Source organism: Rana temporaria, chromosome 11, assembly GCF_905171775.1.
Source record: "Rana temporaria chromosome 11, aRanTem1.1, whole genome shotgun sequence".
NCBI classification, from domain to species: domain Eukaryota; kingdom Metazoa; phylum Chordata; class Amphibia; order Anura; family Ranidae; genus Rana; species Rana temporaria.
In genome coordinates this window covers 32,210,463-32,230,656 of record NC_053499.1, presented here as the reverse complement: position 1 = coordinate 32,230,656, position 20,194 = coordinate 32,210,463, and the positions used below count along the sequence as shown (strand labels likewise).

Sequence of the window (20,194 nt, the reverse complement as noted above, 5' to 3'; positions counted from 1 at the left end):
TACAATGATGCGTTTTTATTGTGTGGATGCCATGTTTGCAGATATAATTATTGTGCCTTATTTCAATGTATCTTTTATAATTTGTAAAAATCAAAAATAAATGTGGTAAAAAAGACATATTACAACAGTTTAAAAAGTCCTTTTATACACATAAACTTGGTTGAGACAAGCATATAGATTTAGGAGACAGCTAAATGAAGACATGCTTCCAGGCGTGCAGAACTTTAAAAGCCCTTGTATGCCTTTGGCCACCTAAAGGCTACCAGATACCTTCAGATACCCTTAGTGCAATTGGCAAAATTGTTGCTAATGATGATATTTTAATTTATGACTTCGGTCACATAGCAATAGTAAGAAAGACAGGTACTGATGGGAATGCTTGATTGCTATCTTACCCTTGTGATGAGCCAGACATTACAAGAAAACAGTCCCGAAACAGGTTGGTCAAGTTGTCCTTTCTTCCCTGACTGACCCGGCGCTCTACTTCTTTTCTCAAGCATTACTGATGGATGTAAAATCATTTGTTGGTCCACCTGCAGTTTAATAGTTACAAAAGAGATTACTTTGGAATGAGATGTATACCCATCGTTCCATGTAGGACAAAGCTACAAATTCATTTTAAAAGAGACTCCACAATAGTGTGAGGTAGGGATGTCCCCTTTCCTCGTTAATATTTGTTCTCACACTAGAACCCCTTCTACAGCGAATCTGAAACACTCCTAATGTAAAAGTCATAGTTAATGGAGGTTACAATCATAAGGTCACAGAACATGCCAATGACCTCCTCTCTTACATTACCAGTCCTTACTATATCCTTACTTGCTCTGTTAAAGGAGCTCCACATTTATTGATCCCTACCCTATTTGGCTTTTTATCAAACCATGCTCTACAATTACTCCATCCTAATTTAACTTTTAAATGGAAGGACAGGGCTTTTCAATACCTTGACACTCAGATTGACCCCCAAAAAATATTCAAATTTAACTTTCTCCCTCTCCTCCGCATATCACAATCAACATGGACAAATGGAGACACCTGGCCATCTTCTGGTTTGGTAGGTATAAAGTATTGAAAATGAATGTGATGCCACAACGTCTCTATCAACTGCAGACCCTACCGTTCAGACTTTATCACGTTCATTTGGAAGGGGAAGCCTGCGAGAATAGGATGAGAGACCTTGCTCCTACCTAAAGTCAGAGGAAGAACAAAACCTGTTCTTTACTACAGGGCTGTCCACATGGCCAGAACCATCAACTGGTGCAGACATTAGGCCCACAAGCTTTGGGTTTTCCAGAAACAGGACTACTCTCCATTCCTGTTAGTGCTGGTTAAATGGGCAGAGGTGAGTGCTCTCAAGGCACTCATAATAGGACATGCAGAGTTAACACTAGGTTACATGGAAAAAATCTTCAGACAATGGACAGACACAGGCTCCATGAGAGCAGACAAGTTTCTAACCTCTGAACATTGGAAGTCCGTGACTGATTTATCCAATCACCCTGATGTCCCTCCCTACTCTGGCCCTTTTTAGGGAAATTGGAATAGGACCATCAGCTTACCTTCACAGACAAGCAGAAGGACATCATTTTATTCATTGCCTATAAGCCTGCAGACTGCAGCACATACTAAGATATTAATTATAAAATGATATGGGTATAGAACCACTTGCATCTTTTGATAAGCTTTTTCTGCTGCACAGTGACAGAGGAACCTATATATGTTTTGGGACTGTCCATAATTGCTTCTATTCTGTTATCAGGCCATTACCCAGTTAATGGGCATTTCCTTAAAGTGTATGTAAACCCTCATATATACCCAGTGAAATGAATAGCCTCAGATGATACACAGAGATAAAACAAATCTCCCTACATAAGTTTTATATGTACAGAATATCTGCTGTCTTCAGCTTGCTATACTCTTTAGAAAGTGCATACCGTTTTAGAGTTTTTTTCTTTCTGTTCAGCACTAGTTGTGGATTTCTGGCATAAGGAGGAAAGGCACACACCCCCTCTCCACATAGGCAGGGGAAGGAAGGAATGTGCAGAGCAGTGCTGTGAAAAGACAAGCTCCCTGCTAATCTATTTATAGCAACCCCCCTCACACACACACACACAAATTTCAGGCAGATTTTATCTTGGTTGTCAGAGAACTTGTCAGAAGTTATCAAGCTTATAGGAGAAGAACAGAGCAGCAGAAATACACAGGACTTAGGGCTTTGAAGAGATAAAAGAAAACACTACAGATAGATGTGCCTAGGTCAAATTTCATGAATCAGGTTTACATCCACTTTAACCAGAATTATACACCTCTGTCCAGAAAAGATACAAGAAATTGCTGTTGATCAACCCGGTAAATGTGGCCATGACATGCATTCCCAGTAACTGGATGTTGTCTACACCATTCCACTTTGGTTCAGTGGGAAAACTTTGGAAAATGTCACTGTGTTTCTTGGGGACAGAACAGACACATGGTTTTACTGGGTACAATTTGAGTATTCCACAAACTAATTACAAAACACACCTCCCCTTTTGCTTTGCACTCCCACCCCCTCCTTCCTTTCTTTTCTAATGCCTGTCTCTGCTCCACTCCCACTTTAAAATGGGGATAAAGGCTACATGAATAATCTGCCGTTATTCAAGATGGTCACAGCTAAAAATGTTAGGAAGGTGTTTTAACAACCTTCATTTAGTCCATGGTCAGTGCCTAAATTCTGGTGCTTATTGGACTGGTTAGGTCATATAAAATGGAAGCTGTTAAAAAAATGTCCACCTGACTGAATAACTATTTCTGTGACTTTAAAGAGGAAGTAAACCCCAATGGGTTTTTCTTCCCCTTCTGCTCTGTGCAAACCCTGCAAATGAAAAGCATAATGGGCTAGTATGCATCGCACACTAGGCCATTATGTGACACTTACCTGCAAACAAAGCCCACGCCGTCCCCTGTGAACGCCGCGTCCATTTTTGCCCCTCTTCCTTCTGGGACCCCGGCTCTGAGATTGGCCAGAGCAGCGTGATGTCACTCTTGCGCTTGCGGTCGGGGGCCGTCAGTAACGGCACACGCTAGGGGAGAAACGCTGTTTCTTCCCAGCGCATGCGCCGATTACATCAAGTGAAATATCTCCTAAACGGCGCATGTTTAGGAGATATTTCCACTACCTATAGGTAAGCCTAATTCTAGGCTTACCTATAGGTAATGTCCAGCACTTCCTGCCATCTAGGCATGATGTGTGAGAGGAGATCACCCAGCTAGGAGTTTTTCAAGCAGGCTTGGAAGAGGACAGCACACAAGTATGACTTTAAGGCTTCATTTCCACTGGCGTTTTTACAGCCACTTTTCTGAGCGTTTTTTACAGCTTAAAAACGCCTGTCCATGTTATTCTATGGCATCATGCCCACATTGGCATTTTTGAGCTGCAAATGGCATAGGCGTTTTTGAGCTGTAAAAAAAACGCGGGACCAGGGCGTTCTGTGGCTCCAGCAATAGAGCTGTAAAAACGCCAGACATTAAAAAACGCGCAAAAACGCTACCGTGGCGTTTTTGAGCTTTTTTTTTACAAAATAAACATGGACAGGCGTTTTTTTTTTTTTTTACAAAATAAACATGGACAGGCGTTTTTAAGCTGTAAAAAAGGCTAAAGAAAGTGGTTGTAAAAAACGCCAGTGGAAATGAAGCCTTAAAGAAGCTTCTTTTTCAAGACCTGGGTGTAGGCTTGTGCAGGTTAGACTGCCTAGGCTAGATAAGGTTTAAGCTATGGGTTGTCAGTTTCCTTTTTTTTTTTGGGGTCCTGCCTTCCTTCCTGGTCAATTAAGATAAAAGTAGGAAAGCCAGGCTGAGAGTAAGAGAGCTTTTCGAGGGAGGTCCGGATAACCGAGAGGGATGTAAGCACAATGCTATCTACACCCACCACCATAAGGGGATTCACCAGCAATAGACTCTTTCTCTTATGGATTCGCATTTGTACAGGTATTCCTGGGCAGCCACAGTTTAGGTATGCATGAGAACTGTTTTCACTTTGAACTGTAATGTTCCTGAAGTGTTCAGTAAAGTTTAATAACTGTTCTTGAGCCTGATCTGAAGGTATTCAAAGGGGTGCATGGTGATACATGGTGTATCAGAAGAATGGGGCATGTAAAGCACACACAGGGTATGAAAGCAAGGCAACTACAAAGGGTTAACTTGGCAGATGAGTCGGAGGAGGAATGTAGTTGCTATGGGTAACCATGAACTGGTGGGAATGTATAGCAGACAGTCAAATGTGTGGCATCTGGCATAGGTGACAGGTCCTCCAGTAGCAAGGGGGTCAGTGTTCTGCCTCCCTCCCTGGCGGTCAGTTGCCCCGAAAGCAACTGGGACCAAACCCACATTACGGAGACCCCGTAGACCATGGTACGGGAGAGTTGAAGGACTTAAGTAAGTTCACATAGGAGGTCCATGCTGGGTCCATTCTGTCACTGGGAGTGAGATGGTAGAGTTACGCTGGACTGGTGGAGAGGGCATAGGCTCAGTAGTGTCCCTCCTAAATGCAACATACATCGAGGAAGGTGTGTAGTAACACTGGACAGTATGTTTCACAGAGGAACTATCTATGTCATATGCACACAGTGTATGGCTTTTCTCTAAGCTGAGTTACCGCCATAATGTTGACTTTCACATGAAAGCGACCCCCCTGGTCCCGAGCATTAATGAGCGCGTACACGGGAAGAGAGGTACCCCCACATGTGTGCACAGGTGAGATGGCCCCGCCCACAGGAGCAGTGTGTTTAATGTGCTGGGGATGCTGGAATGCAATATAATTTTTATTGTAAAGATAAACTAACCCTTTATTGTGGGTTTTAAATATTTGTTTGTTGAAAATACACTATATTTGTCCATTAAAGGTGGCAGCGTAACGTTTTTTTTTGATTACTTACTTTTGGAAAATCACATAGTGACAATCATCTTAGTAAACTGTATAAAACACATTTAACTTGCTGCCATTATATTTTTACAATAATGTACAACTTAATGGATATGCCTTTTATGAGCATACAGCGATTTAAGAATTTACCTGAGTATTATGTCAATCTTCTAAAGAAAAAAAATTGTTTATCACTAAATAATATTTTCACACACAAATGCAAGCTGTCACTTTTTAATCTACTTCAGGGAAAGTTAGTTTATTTGTCATTTTGACTGGCAAAACTTTAAATGCGATTTAGCCCGTACAGTTTTGAGTGACTGACAGCACTGAATGAAGCAGTCACATTAGCAAACAAATCCAAACATTGATTTCTTTAGCACATATAATGCACCTTCTGTGCCTGAACACTGGAATTAAAACAATCTGAAGTCTATTCTTTTCTAACACAATTAATGGAAATTTCCATTTCTTCTGTAATGCAAATAGATATAGAGTGCAAGCCCTGGAGAGGACTATATTAGAACAGTGGCAACATATGTATACCCCATCACAAATTAAATGTATCAGCTTTAGATCAATGGGAAGATTCTTGAAACCTTTAAATCCAAACCCAATAGTAAGATTGGATTTTAACCCTCACTTAACAAACACAATCCAGTCAGAATTAATTATTTGTATCTGATCCCTGGAAGTATCTGCAGCCAATGACCTGTAAGGTTTTAGTCTGCTTAGGGAAACCATTCATCAAGACGTTTCTTATGTGCAAAAACTAAAACTATTGTCTTCTTTCGACAATAGTAGAGCACCAAATCCCAAAGCTTATTTTGGAAAATGTTCTAAAAGTCTTCAATTCATAGTCTTGCATAAGTAATTTTTTTAATTCTTTGTACATAATTCACCAGGAATACAACTTGGCAAAAGAATGAGAGCAGCAAGCTGTTGGGTTGCCTTAAATTAAGTTTAAAAAGTATATAAAATGATGATACTACATAAAAGTAAAATACAGTCTGCAAGTATACTTTTTTTTCCAGCTTGTTAGTTTCTAGGAAATATTATTTTTTCTGATGTTTTTGAAAAGAAAGGTAATGTTGAGACAAGGGGCAATAAAGGAACAAGCTGTTGGGTTGCCTGAATTTTGTTGAACAAAAATATATATAAAAACATTGTATGACACAAAATAGTTTTGCAAGTTGAACGAGTTTTTTTTCAGCTTCTTATGCCGCGTACACACGATCATTTTTCGGCATGAAAAAAACCGTTGTTTTTCAGCATGTCCAAAAAACAACGTTTTTCCAACTTCATCATTAAAAACGACGTTGCCCACACACCATCGTTTTTTAAAAATTATCAAAAAAGCGCGGTGACGTACAACACATACGACGGCACTCTAAAGGGGAAGTTCTATTCGCCTTTGGGCTGCTTTAGCTGATTCCGTGTTAGTAATAGACGATTCACACTTTTCTGTCTGTTACAGCGTGATGAATGTGCTTACTCCATTATGAACGGTAGTTTTACCTGAATGAGCGCAGCCGTCTCATAACTTGCTTCTGAGCATGCGCGGGTTTAAAACATTGTTTTAGCCCACACACGATAATTTTTTACAACCCGAAAAACAACATTTTTTAAAACGACGTTAAAAAGTGCAGCATGTTCAATTTTTTTTTTTTGTCGTTTTTCAGAAGTCGAAAAACGATGTGAAGCCCACACATGATCATTTTAAATGACGTTTTTAAAAGCGTCGTTTTTTTTCATGCCGAAAAATGATCATGTGTACGCGGCATTAGTTTCTAGGAAATGTAAATTTTTCTGATGTTTGTGAAAAGAAAGGTAAGGTGGAGACAAGAGGCAATAAAGGAATAAGCTACTGGGTTGCCTGAATTTAGTTAAAAAAAATATATATACAATTATTGTATCACATAAAAGGTTAATATAGTTTTGCAAGTTGAAAGAGTTTTTTTAGCTTGTTAGTTTCTAAGAAATATACGTTTTTCTCTGATGTTTTTGAAAAGAACGGTAAGGTGGAGACAAGGGGCAATAAAGGAACAAGTTGTTGGGTTGCCTGGATTTAGTTAAAAATATATATATATATATATATATATATATATATATATATATATATATATATATATATATATATATATATATATATATAAAAAATTATTGTATCACATAAAAGGTTAATATAGTTTTGCAAGTTGAAAGAGTTTTTTTTTAGCTTGTTAGTTTCTATGATGCTTTTGAAAAGAACGGTAAGGTGGAGACAAGGGTCAATAAAGGAACAAACTGTTGGGTTGCCTGGATCTATTTAAAAAAAAAGTATATATTAAATTATTGTATCACATAAAAGGTTAATATAATTTTGCAAATTGAAAGAGTTTTTTTCAGCTTGTTTTTTTCTATGATATATATATATTTTTCTGATGTTTTTAAAGAGAACGGTAAGGTAGAGACAAGGGGCAATAAAGGAACAAGATGTTGGGTTGCCTGGATTTAGTTTAAAAAATATATAAAGTTATTGAATCACATTAAAGGTAATATAGTATTGCAAGTTTAAAGAGTTTTCTTTAGCTTGTTAGTTTCTAGGAAATATAAATGTTTCTGATGTTTTTGAAAAGAGCATAAGCTTGAGACAAGGGGCAATAAAGGAACAAGCTGTTGGGTTGCCTGGATTAAATAATATAAAAATATATAAAATTATTGTATCACAAAAAAAAAGATAATAACATAGGGCCAGATTCACAGAAAAAATACGCCGGAGTATCTGCTTATACTCCGGCGTACTTTCAAATTTCCCGCGTCGTATCTTTATTTGTAATTCACAAACAAAGATACGACGGCTTTTGGCTAAGATCCGACAGGCGTACGACTTCGTACGCCTTCGGATCGTAGGTGTAATTCTCCGGCGGCCGCTGGGTGGAGTTTGCATCGTTTTCCAGCGTCAGGTATGCAAATTAGCTGATTACGGCGATCCACGAAGGTACGCGTGTTCGTCGCATTCTCTTACGTCGTCGCTAGTCGGTTTTTCCTGTCGCAAAACTAAGCCTGCTTTTTCATGGCTTACATTTAGAACAGCCATGTTAAAGTATGGCCGTCGTTCCCGCGTCAAATTTCAATTATTTTTTTTTGCGTAAGACGTCCGGGAATACGAAAGTACGTTACGCACGTCGCCATTCAAAAACACGTCGGGGCGCCGTAATTTCGCGCAAAGCACGGCGGGAAATTTCCTAACGGAGCATGCGCAGAACGTTCGGCGCGGGAACGCACCTAATTTAAATGGTACACGCCCCATTTGAATTAGGCGGGCTTGTGCCAGACGGCTTTACGCTACGCCGCCACAAGTTTACACGTAAGTGCTTTGTGAATCAAGCACTTACAACGAAAACTTGCGGCGGCGTAACGTAAAGGGGATACGTTATGCCGCCGTAAATATTCGTGAATCTGGCCCATAGTTTTGCAAGTTTAAAGAGTTTTCTTCAGCTTGTTAGGCCCCATACTCACGAGCAAACATGTCTGCTGAAACTGGCCCGCAGGCCAGTTTCAGCAGACATGTTTGGTCGTGTGTGGGCGCGAGCGGGCCGAATTCCAGCAAACATTTGCCCGCCGGGCCTTTTCCCAGCGGACAAATATTCCTGGACTTGTTTTAAAACAGTCCGCTGGAATCCTGCCCGCTCGGACATGTACGGTCGTCAGTACAGACCTACCGTACATGTCCAGGCGCCCGCCGTCCCTCGCATGCGTCGAATGACTTCGACGCATGCGTGGAAGCATTTTAAAGGCGGGCCGCCCACGTCGCCGCGTCATTGTCGCGGCGACACCGCGTCATCGACGCGGCGACACCGCGGACACGCCCCGCGTATTGTTTACGCGCGGACTTCTGTACGATGGTGTGTACAACCATCGTACAGAAGCCCTCTGGCAGACATGTATGGAGAAAACGGTCCGACGGACCGCTTTCACCATACATGTTTGGTCGTGAGTACCCGGCCTTAGTATCTAGGAAATATGCAGTTTATGATGTTTTTTAAAAGAAAGGTAAGGTGGAGACAAGAGGCAATAAAGGAACAAGCTGTTGGGTTGGCTTGATTTAATTTTAAAAATATATAAAATTATTGAATCACTTAAAAGGTTAATATAGTATTGCAAGTTTAGAAAAAAAATCTTCAGCTTGTTAGTTTCTAGGAAATATAGATTTCTTCTTGTTTTTGAAAAGAAAAGCAAGGTGGAGACAAGGGGCAATAAAGGAACAAGCTGGTGGGGTTGCCTGGATTTAATATAAAAAAATATAAATAATTATTGTATCACAATAAAGGTTTAATATAGTCTCGCAAGTTTAAAGAATTTTCTTCACCTTGTTAGTCTCTAGGAAATATACATTTTTCTGATGTTTTTTAAATGAAAGGTAAGGTTGAGATAAGGGGCAATAAGAGAGAGAGAGAGAGAGAGAGAGAGAGAGAGAGCGTAGGGGGGTGTAAAACATTAATAGATGACAAAGCAGAGAGCTGAAAAAAAAATCAGATTTCTTTTTTAACACACTGTATAACATATAGAAATACAGTAATACCTCGGATTGCGAGTAACGTGATTAACAAGCATTTCACAATACAAGCTATTATTTTTTTTTTAAATCCTAACTCTGTTTGCAAGCGCTGTCTCACAAAATGAGCAGGATTCAAGTCTATGCAGTGTGCAGTACCGCATTTGGCCAGAGGTGCGGGGGCGCCAGTGACACTGGGAGCCTCTCAGCTGCTCGGATGCACTCAGAGCCACTCGGAAACACTCCAAATGTCTCCGGCGCCTCCCTTCCACCTCTGGCCACATGCGGTACTGCATACAATAGAAGTCACTGTGGAACAAATTGACTTCTATGGGGAAACTTGCTTTGATATACGAGTGCTTTGGATTACAAGCATTCTTCTGAAACGAATTATGCTCGTAATTCAAGGTATCACTGTATATGTATAAAATATGACCAACACAGTCCAAATAGGACTGCATTCACTAGTAATAATGTTCATCTGTGAATGGTGGAGAGGGCAAATGCTAAACGTAAATGAACATTTTACAATAAAATCGCTATTTTAATGCACTGAATGTGTGGTGTTAAGCGATCAAGCATAGAGGTTTTTTTTATAGGAAATTGTAGAAACTCAATGACATAAATTTCACTTGAAAAGAACACATTTTTAAAAGTGTAATAAGTGTTCAAGGATGAATGGAAGGGCTAGTGTAGAATGTCAACCCATGTGTTCTCAGACGCAGCTGAAACAATGACTGTCAAACACGTGTTCGTTCAAACGTACGTCTAGAGGCCGATGAAATAGATATGAACAGCCGATGCCATGTACAAGAAAATGCAAAGCTAAGCAGATCAAGAGTTAAGTCGTCACCTTGAAAACTCCGTCTATAGAGATGTCAGGTTCACTAGACTAGGTAAAAGTGACAATGAACAATTTCCTTCTGCTTGAGCAAGACTTCCAATTCAAAGCCCGAGGCTTTCCCTCATAAACACAGACCCAGAACTAAACAGTTTAGTCAATGTGCAATGAGGATACTTATAAATACGACAATATTTCACGTGCGTACACAAAATACATTGGGAACGAGTTACCACTTGTCATGGCAGACAACGGAAAGAGAATTGCAACAGAGGGGTTACAGGGCTGTGTAAAAAAAGAAAAAAAAAATCTGCGCTATAATCTTACAAAGTTATATGGAAGAAGCACTCTGATTATCTGAACACAAAACAGAAGAACGTAAATACATAAAACCTGTTGCACTTTAACCACTTCAATACCGGGCACTTTTACCCCCTTTCTGCCCAGGCAGATTTTCAGCTTTCAGCGCTATAACATTTTGAATGACAATTGCGCGGTCATGCAACACTGTATTCATATAAACTTCTTATCATTTTGGTGGTATTTAATCACCACTGGGGTTTTTTATTTTTTTTGCTAAATAAACAAAAAAGGACAAAAATTGAGAAAAAAAAAAACAAATTTTTCTTAATTTCTGTTAGAAAATTGAAAAAAATTATCTTTCTTAAAAATTTTAGGCCAAATGGTATTCTGCTACAGTTCTTTGGTGAAAATAACCCAAATCGGTGTATATTATTTAGACTTCAGGAAAGTTAAAGAGTCCACAAACTATGGTATATATCTAAAAATGTATCAATCCTAATGTACTGACTTCCTTACTCATTTCTTAAAGTGGATGTAAACCCCAAAAAATTTTGTTTGTTTTTGATGTCACAATGTAGAGTATACGATTCCCTATCATCTGTGCCCAGTCTTGCCACACATAAAAACTTGCCAAATTATAAAGTCTGTTTCTCTGTTCTTGCTTTGTGTTACAGGTTATTTACACATCCTGGTAATATACAATGAACTTTGGATTACCTCATATTATGATAAACATAACATAACATATGATAAACATGTCCAAGCTCTAGATATGTAAATAACCTGTAACACAAAGCAAGAACAGAGAAACGGACTTTATAATTTGGCAAGTTTTTATCTGGAATTCTGTTAATTTTCACTGAACATTAAAAGAGGATTGCTCAGCGCTGGAATAACTCTGTGTGGCAAGACTGGGCACAGATGATAGGGAATCTTATACTCTACATTGTGACATCAAAAACAAAAAAACTATTTTTGGGGTTTACATCCACTTTAAGACACAAATATGCCAGGACAGTACAAATACCCCAAAAATGACCCCTTTTTGGAAAGTAGACAGTCTGAGGTAATTAGTAAGAGTCATGGCATGCTTTTTGGAGGTAGTCACTTTTTTTTCTTCACATTTTGTTATTATTTGTTACATGCTGTCACCAGTGCAGTACAGCACCATCATATAACTGGTGTGGCGGTGACCAGGTACACTGACTGATGACAGTGGGCCGGATTCAGATACCTGAGCGTATCTGTCCGGCCAGCGTAACGTATCGCCGCTCTAACTTTGGGCGCGAGTTCTTTATTCAGAAAGAACTTGCGCCCTTAGTTACGGCGGTGTAACGTATGTGTTTTGCGGCGTAAGGCCGCGTAATTCAAATGGGGATGTAGGGGGCGTGTTTTATTTAAATTTGGCTTGATCCGGCGTATTTGACATTTTTTGAACGGCGCATGTGCCGTTCGTGAAAACATCCGAGTGCGCATGCTCGAAAATCCGCCTCAAAACGTCATTGCTTTCGACGTGAACGTAAATTACGTCCAGCCGTATTCACGAACGACTTACGCAAACGACGTAAAAAATTCAAAACTCGACGCGGGAACGATGGCCATACTTAACATTAGCTACGCCTCATAGAGCAGGGGTAACTATACGCTGGAAAAAGCTGAACGCAAAGGACGTAAAAAAAAAGCGCCGGGCGGTCGTTTGTTTCTGAATCGGCGTAAATACTAATTTGCATATTCCTCGTGTAAAAATACGGAAGCGCCACCTAGTGGCCAGCCTGAAATTGCAGCCTAAGATACGACGGTGTAAGACACTTACACCTGTCGGATCTTAGGAATATCTATGCGTAACTTATTCTCTGAATCAGGCGCATAGATACGACCGAGCGCACTCAGAAATACGGCGGCGTATCAGGAGATACGCTGTCGTATCTCTTTCTGAATCTGGCCCAGTATGTAAAAAAATAAATCTGAATGGACACACAGAGCAGTAGCTCAGGTACCCTTATAGCAAGCCAGATAAGAAGAGGTTCTGGGCTGCTCTGTGCAAAACCACTTCACAGAGCAGGTAAGTATAAGATGTTTGTTATTTTTAAAGAAAAAAAAAACAAGACTTTAGTAACACTTTAACCGCTAGCCGACCGCCTCCTGCACATATACGTCGGGAGAATGGCATGGTTGCACAAAGCACCGTACAGGTACATTGCATTAAATTTGCCGCTGTGTCCGGGACCTGCGGACTCGATGTCCGCAGGTGTCCGGCGATCGTGTCACAGAGCTGCAGAACAGGGAGATGTAAACAAGGAATTTCCCTGTTCTGCCTAGTAACAGGACACTGATCTACTGCTCCCTGTCATCGGAAGCAGTGATCAATGTCGAGTCACTGGTAGCCCAGCCCCCCAACAGTTAGAATCACTCCCTAGGACACACTTAACCCCTTCCTCGCCCCCTAGTGGTTAACCCCTTCCCTGCCAGTGTCATTTACACAGTAATCAGTGCATTTTTATAGCACTGATCGCTGTATAAATGACGATGGTCCCAAAATAGCGTCAAAAGTGTCCGATGTGTCCGCTATAATGTCGCAGTTACGATATAAATTGTAGATCGCCGCCATTACTAGTAAAAAAAATATGTAGAAGAATACGTATCGGCCTAAACTGAAAAATACTTTTTTATACATATTTTTGGGGGATATTTATTATAGCAAAAAGTCAAAAATATAGATTTTTTTTCAAAATTGTCGCTCTTTTTTTGTTTATAGTACAAAAAATAAAAACCACAGAAGTGATTAAATACCACCAAAAGAAAGCTCTATTTGTGCGAAAAAAAGGACGTCAATTTTGTTTGGAAAACAGGTTGCACCACCGTGCAATTGTCAGTTACAGCGACGCAGTGCCGAATCGCAAAAAATGGCCCGGTCATTGGGCAGCCAAATCCTCCCGGCTGAAGTGGTTAAGAACTATCTTCAGAATAAAGAAGAACAAGGAGCCCTGGAAGTGATTGTTTGGCCCCCACAGAGCCCTGATATCAACATCAAGTTTGTCTGGGATTACATGAAGAGACATAAGAATTTGATCTGTGGTTAGTTCTCCAAGATGTTTGGAACAACCTACCTGCCGAGTTCCTTCATAAACTGTGTGCAAGTGTACCTAGAAGAATTGATGCTGTTTTGCAGGCAAAGGGTGGTCACACAAAATATTGATTTGATTTGGAATTGTGTTCATTTACTTTCCATTTTGTTAATACGTATATATATATATTTTTTGGGGGGGGGGGGGTGGTTTACATATAAAATCGGTAAATTGATATAATGCAATACTTGTCTTCAACAGATAATGATGCTCACCTTAGACTGTAGAAAAAGACTGTCTTCATTCACAACGTTCGATGTATGCAAGGACTGTAAATACGAGGGGGTTACGATGTTTGGGAATCTTGGACAAAGATGCCAACTAAATGGAAACAGAACACTTCTATAAGCTTACACATGAGAAAATCTTTAAAAAAAATCCAATTGAAAAACAGATTTGATTTCACTTTATAGTATTACATGGCAATATTATTGTGAAAAACCAGCCAAACCTTTTTTCTAGTTGTGGTTAGAGTGGGGTAGGGTTGGAACCTTTGTCAGGCTCTACAGCTGTCTGTGTTCCCATATATACATTTCCTTCCAGGGCAACAAAGGAAAGGAAGAAAAAACTTCCATAAAGTGTGGGGAATTTCCACATTTTAAAGTTACTGCAAGGGCAATCCCCATTGGAATATTTCTCCTCATACTCTCCCCTTGTAATAACTGTAAAATGTTAGATTTTCCATCACTTTCTGTCCCAGTCATACTCTTCACACTCCTCCCTTGCACATACGGCCCTCTGGCACAACCACAGCATTCCTGTTCTGCACATACTGTCACACCCTCCACACTCCTCTCCTGTACATACTGTCTCCTGTCACACCCTCCACACTCCTCTCCTGTACATACTGTCTCCTGTCACACCCTCCACACTCCTCTCCTGTACATACTGTCTCCAGTCATATCTTCCACACTCCTTTCCTGAACATATTGCCTACCGTCATACCCTCTGCACTCTTCTCCTGCACATGCTACTGAAGGCAAATAGACTGGGCACTTGGCAAGTGCAGTTGCTCCACAGCCCAGTAAATGAGGGGAAGCTCTGATGACCATAATCTATTCATGTACAAGCAAAAATGCTGTTTTTTTTTGTTTAGAATAAAAAAATTGTATTCTACTGTACTGTACATCAGTAGTTAGTAGAGATATATTCTTCAACCAGTAGATGACAGTATTTATAAGTTTGTAGCTGCATCTATGGTCTTTCCTCTGTAATAAAGTTCATGTTTCCTGGCTGCAGTTAAGCAGCAAAGCCCATGTGAACTGTTTGGTAGAGAACATTAATTTTCCTGCCACGTGACTGGGTATTCTGTGCGCAGTTGGATCTGGAGCAACTGCACTTACATAGTGCACAGTCGATTTGCCTTTATTAAATCTACCCCATAATCTGCTCTAATTTCATTCACATTAAGGCTGGCCATACACTGATCAAAATGCAGCTGGTTCAGCATGCATACCTCCCAACTGTCCCTGATTTCGAGGGACTGTCCCTGATTTGGAGCAATGTCCCTCTGTCCCTCATTCTCCTCATTTGTCCCTCATTTTGGTCTGATCTATATAGATGTATATAAAATGCACTTTTTATCTATCAAAAAGTGTTTCCCAGTGCTAAACCTTTCATCTAATTTCTAAATTGTTGCATTTGTAAATTCCAAAAGCCAATATAAAGAAATAGTAGTGGTAAAAAAGAGCACTTTTGGGTTTAACCAATCTTATTTTTTTGTACAACCCTCCTTTAAGGGGGCGTGGCAAGGGGTGTGTCCTATGCCTACATACTTTTGCTGATAGGTGTCCCTCATTCCCATATCAGAAAGTTGGGAGGTATGAGCATGGACTGTATGAATTTCTATCAGTTTGTTGCCAATACTGATCCCTGATTGACTCCTGTCAAAGGGACATGTTGAAAAAATGTCCAGTGTATTCTGAGGAATTTGAGCATTGTTTGTTCTGGGACACTTTTGCTATTATTATTATTACTAGACATTATATATGATGTCATTGTTGTCATCTTTGTGAATTATAGAACAGCTCACCTATGTTATTTACATTGTAGATGGGAATAGGGGAAGTTGTTCTGTTGTCCTAACATACTGTCCTATGATGACACTGCTCCTCCACAGATACAATATAGTGAATGTGCATTGTCACCCTAGTACAAGAGGTGTGTTAATGGCAGAAACACCAGTTAAACATAAAAAAAAGTCTAAACAAAGAAAACGAATGCAAGTATCATATTTAATGAATAGTGAGCTGCAATATACATTTTTTGTTCAAATCGAATCTAATCCAATTAAGTAAACAGCATGGCATAAGGCTACCACTGTGTGTGTGCACCAATGTCAAACACTGGCTAAGATGGTATGAAAATCTACAGTTGGCCCTAGAGGTGCGATATTCAGGCAATGATAGGCAGATGTCTCAGCACCTGTTCTTCTTGGTGACAGATCTGTACATTTATGGCCACACATTGTTATTGTTTTATGACAGCCATTAAATGTCATTTTGCTTTGTCAAAAAAAAAATTTTTTATCTGAAGCTGGGATCTTAGCAAGATCATTATGTTAAATATAACAAAAAGTTACTTTTTTTAAGAAAAAAGCCAAATTTATAATATTAAAGTACCGTATTTGTATGCTTTATTTATATTAAATAATTTTATAATATAAATGTATGTCTATAATATAAAACATATTTTTCATTATTTCAGCAATAGTTGGGTATATTATATGTAAGGCCTTGTACTCACGAGCAGACATGTCCGATGAAACATGTCTGCCCGGGGACTTCTGTTCGATGGCTGTACACACCATCGAACAGAGGTCCGTGCGTAAACAATACGCGGGGCATGTCCGCGGTGTCGCCGCGTCGATGACGCGGTGTCGCCGCGACAATGACGCGGCGACGTGGGCGGCCTGCCTTTAAAATGCTTCCACGCATGCGTCAAAGTCATTCGACGCATGCGAGGGATGTCGGGCGGCAGGACATGTACGGTAGGTCTGTACAGACGACCGTACATGTCCGCTGGAAACCTGCCCGATCCGCCCGAAAATGGTCCGCTCGGGCCTACACACGGCCAAACATGTCTGCTTAAACTGGTCCGCGGACCAGTTTCAGCAGACATGTTTGGTCGTGAGTACGGGGCCTTAAGCAACCACTATCTTTCACTTATAATTAGTCCTCAAGATGTACATTCCTCTCAAAAAAACGAACATTGCATTTAAAGTCTTGAGAAAAAACCCTAAAGCCCTGTACACACGATCGGATATCTGATGGAATCTAATCCGATGGATGTTTTCATCGGATATCTGATGAAGCCGACTTTCATCAGTCTTGCCTACACACCATCAGTCAAAAATCCGATCGTGACAAAACGCGGTGACGTACAACACTACGACGAGCCGAAAAAAATGAAGTTCAATGCTTCCGAGCATGCGTCGACTTGATTCTGAGCATGCATAGATTTTTGTCCGATGGACTTCCACACAGACGATCTGATTTTTCTATCGTTTTTTTATCTATAGGAAAAATGTAAAACATGTTCTATTTTTTTTACACCGATGGAAATAAAACCGATGGGGCCCACACACGATCGGTTTGTCTGATAAAAACAGTCCATTGGTTGGTTTTCAGCGGACAAACCGATCGTGTGTACAGGGCTTTAGGACCAGTTCACACCAGACGCAGTTCCGTTCAGTTCCCTGTGCTTTTTTTCTGCACAAAATGCATGCATAGTGTTTTCCATGTATTCCAATGGCTCTAGTTGGCTCTAGTTCACACCATGCAGTCAGTTTCTGGTCAGTTTTCTGCACCGGAAACTGACTGCATGGTGTGAACTAGAGCCAACTAGAGCCATTGGAATACATGGAAAACACTGTGCATGCATTTTTAGTGCAAAAACAAAAATGCACACGAAACTGTACAGAACTGCGTCTGGTGTGAACTGGCCCTAAAAGAAAAGAGGTATGCTTATTAGCTGTCCCACCACCCATGTCCTGGATCTTCTGTCTTAATTACCTATACCCACCTCTGGTATCTTTAGCATTCGGCTCTTCTGGGGGTGTCAGATACCTTGTCCACCACTGTGTGCTGTGGTTCCATCTTCCCGATGCTATGTCACTACAAGACACCATAGCAGCAGGTGGATCCACAATACACAACAGGGAGGGAACCAGGCATCTGGCACCTCCAGAAGTGTGTCGGATACAGAAGATACTTTAGCCAGCATGGCTTTTCAAAGGTGAGGTATGGGTAGCAGGATAGGTGGATATTTCTCTTTTTAAAAAGAAGTTTAGGAAGGGCTGGATTTTTATCCACAATTTCTACAAAAGGGGTGTTTCTTTGGGCACCAAAGGTCTGTAGCCACACCTTTGGTGCCCATAGTAACACCCCTCTTGTAGGATCAGCTCTTTCAGAGAGGACATTGTGTTCTTTAACTCACATGCATCACACTCAAATGAAAAGGTGAGCCAAACAGAGTTGAATTAATCTTCAAGGTACCACATGTCTGCTACAGGCCCATTCATACTTGTGAATGGCTTCATTACGATTAGATGCTAGAGACCCAGCAAGGGATCGCAGCGATTAGCTGCAGGCGGAGGCACCATTAAAAGTAATGGAAGTTGGTCTGAATCCAAGGCCGATCATTTGCAAGTAATCGCTCCATGAGCAATTACTATACATGCAGTTAGCTGCCGGAGCTGTAAGCCTCCTAATTGCTTTTAATGGGACTTCTGCCCGTAGATTTGCAGCCAGGAACCAACCCCTCGCTAGGTCTCCCACATCTAATGCCTAACAGACACATTTGCACGTGTGGATGGGGCCCAAGAGCCACATACACCAGATTAAATTAAAAAAATAAGTTTAGAGCACTACACCATAGCAGTAGTTGTAGTAGTGTAACTTTTTTTCCCAAAGAAGCTGCAAAAACAACTCTTAAAGTGTTCACCCATACCATTATGCAAGGTAGGTCAGCCTTTATCAAGTTTGAGCAGTTGAAGACTTATTCAATTTAAATCCCCAAACCAGCTGGGGGTCACAAAAAAGAAACAAGAGGGCCGCAAACAGCCCAAAAAAAAAAACCCCACCAGTTTGACATGTCTGCTGTATAAGAAAGCATATATTCTGAGTTGACTTTGCTCTTACTAATGTGTAGCCTATAATTGTACAGAAAAGGGATACTTCTTTGTTTCTGATCCCTACGGGCACAGGTCCACTTATAACTCCATCTCTGAGCAAAGGAAAAATATGTTTATATACTTTACCTGCTATATCCTGGGAAGGAAGCATCAGGATCTACAAAGGTTTCATAAATTATTTTGTTTCCCTCCTTTTCTGTACACATCACTTTGTCAAAGCTTAGGTTAAGAATTTTATCAACAGGGTCCCTGGAAAAGATCAAGATGTAGGAAAATTAGATGGTATGTTTTACCATTGAGGAATTAAAAATCATCATTTGTATATTTGACATGACTGTTTAAGACAAAGCCAAGCATTGGCCACCATCAAAGTTTAAGACAAAGCCAAGCACTGGCCACCATCAATATTTAAGACAAAGACAAGCATTGGCCACCATCAAAGTTTAAGACAAAGCCAAGCATTGGCCACCATCAAAGTTTAAGAAAAAGCCAAGCATTGGCCACCATCAAAGTTTAAGACAAAGCCAATCATTGGCCACCATCAAAGTTTAAGACAAAGCCAAGCACTGGCCACCATCAATGTTTAAGACAAAGACAAGCATTGGCCACCATCAAAGTTTAAGACAAAGCCAAGCATTGGCCACCATCAAAGTTTAAGAAAAAGCCAAGCATTGGCCACCATCAATGTTTAAGACAAAGACAAGTATTGGCCACCATCAAAGTTTAAGACAAAGCCAAGCACTGGCCACCATCAATGTTTAAGACAAAGACAAGCACTGGCCACCATCAAAGTTTAAGACTAAGCCAAGCATTTGCCACCTTCAAAGTTTAAGACAAAGCCAAGCATTGGCCACCAAAAAAGTGGTAGAAGATGAATTCCAGAAAAGGGTGTTCATGACATTACTGACTGATAAGGTGCAGTTCAGCATAGTCCCCTCCTGGTATAGTCACCTAGGCTCTCGGTAATAAAGTGATTAAAACTGATTTAAAGTGAAACAAAGTGAAGATGAATAATAAACAATAATTACATTTCTATAATAATATTAAAAATGAAAAGGTGATACTGATTCTGAAAACCAGTAATAGTTCCATTGCTCCTTTTATATGCTGTTCTTGCAAAATGATAACTGATCACACAATTCTCTCCTACTACCTATCAGACACAAATGAGGCATACATTAAAGTGGCATTAACAGGTTTAAGTGCTACACATAGTTGTTATATTAAATCTAATATCAGATTAAATGTTCACAATTACTGTACACAAGACTTACCTAATAAAAATCCAGACTGTCTCCTCTGTAGCCATTTCTATTATTATACAGTTATGAATGCCTATCTGGCGTAGCGCGGAGTG

At 40.2% G+C, this 20,194-nt stretch overlaps 1 protein-coding gene across 1 annotated transcript in view; it reads right to left on the bottom strand.

The window, feature by feature from the left end:
- LOC120916783 (doublecortin domain-containing protein 1-like) overlaps window positions 1-20,194 on the bottom strand; it is a 113,791-nt gene that overhangs the window by 3,105 nt on the left and 90,492 nt on the right. The window contains exons 5-7 of the mRNA XM_040327719.1: window positions 18,964-19,086; window positions 13,919-14,024; window positions 396-533 (exon numbers count right to left, since the gene is read on the bottom strand). Of these exons, the coding sequence (XP_040183653.1) occupies window positions 396-533; window positions 13,919-14,024; window positions 18,964-19,086 (367 nt within the window). The remainder of the gene's footprint in view (window positions 1-395; window positions 534-13,918; window positions 14,025-18,963; window positions 19,087-20,194) is intronic.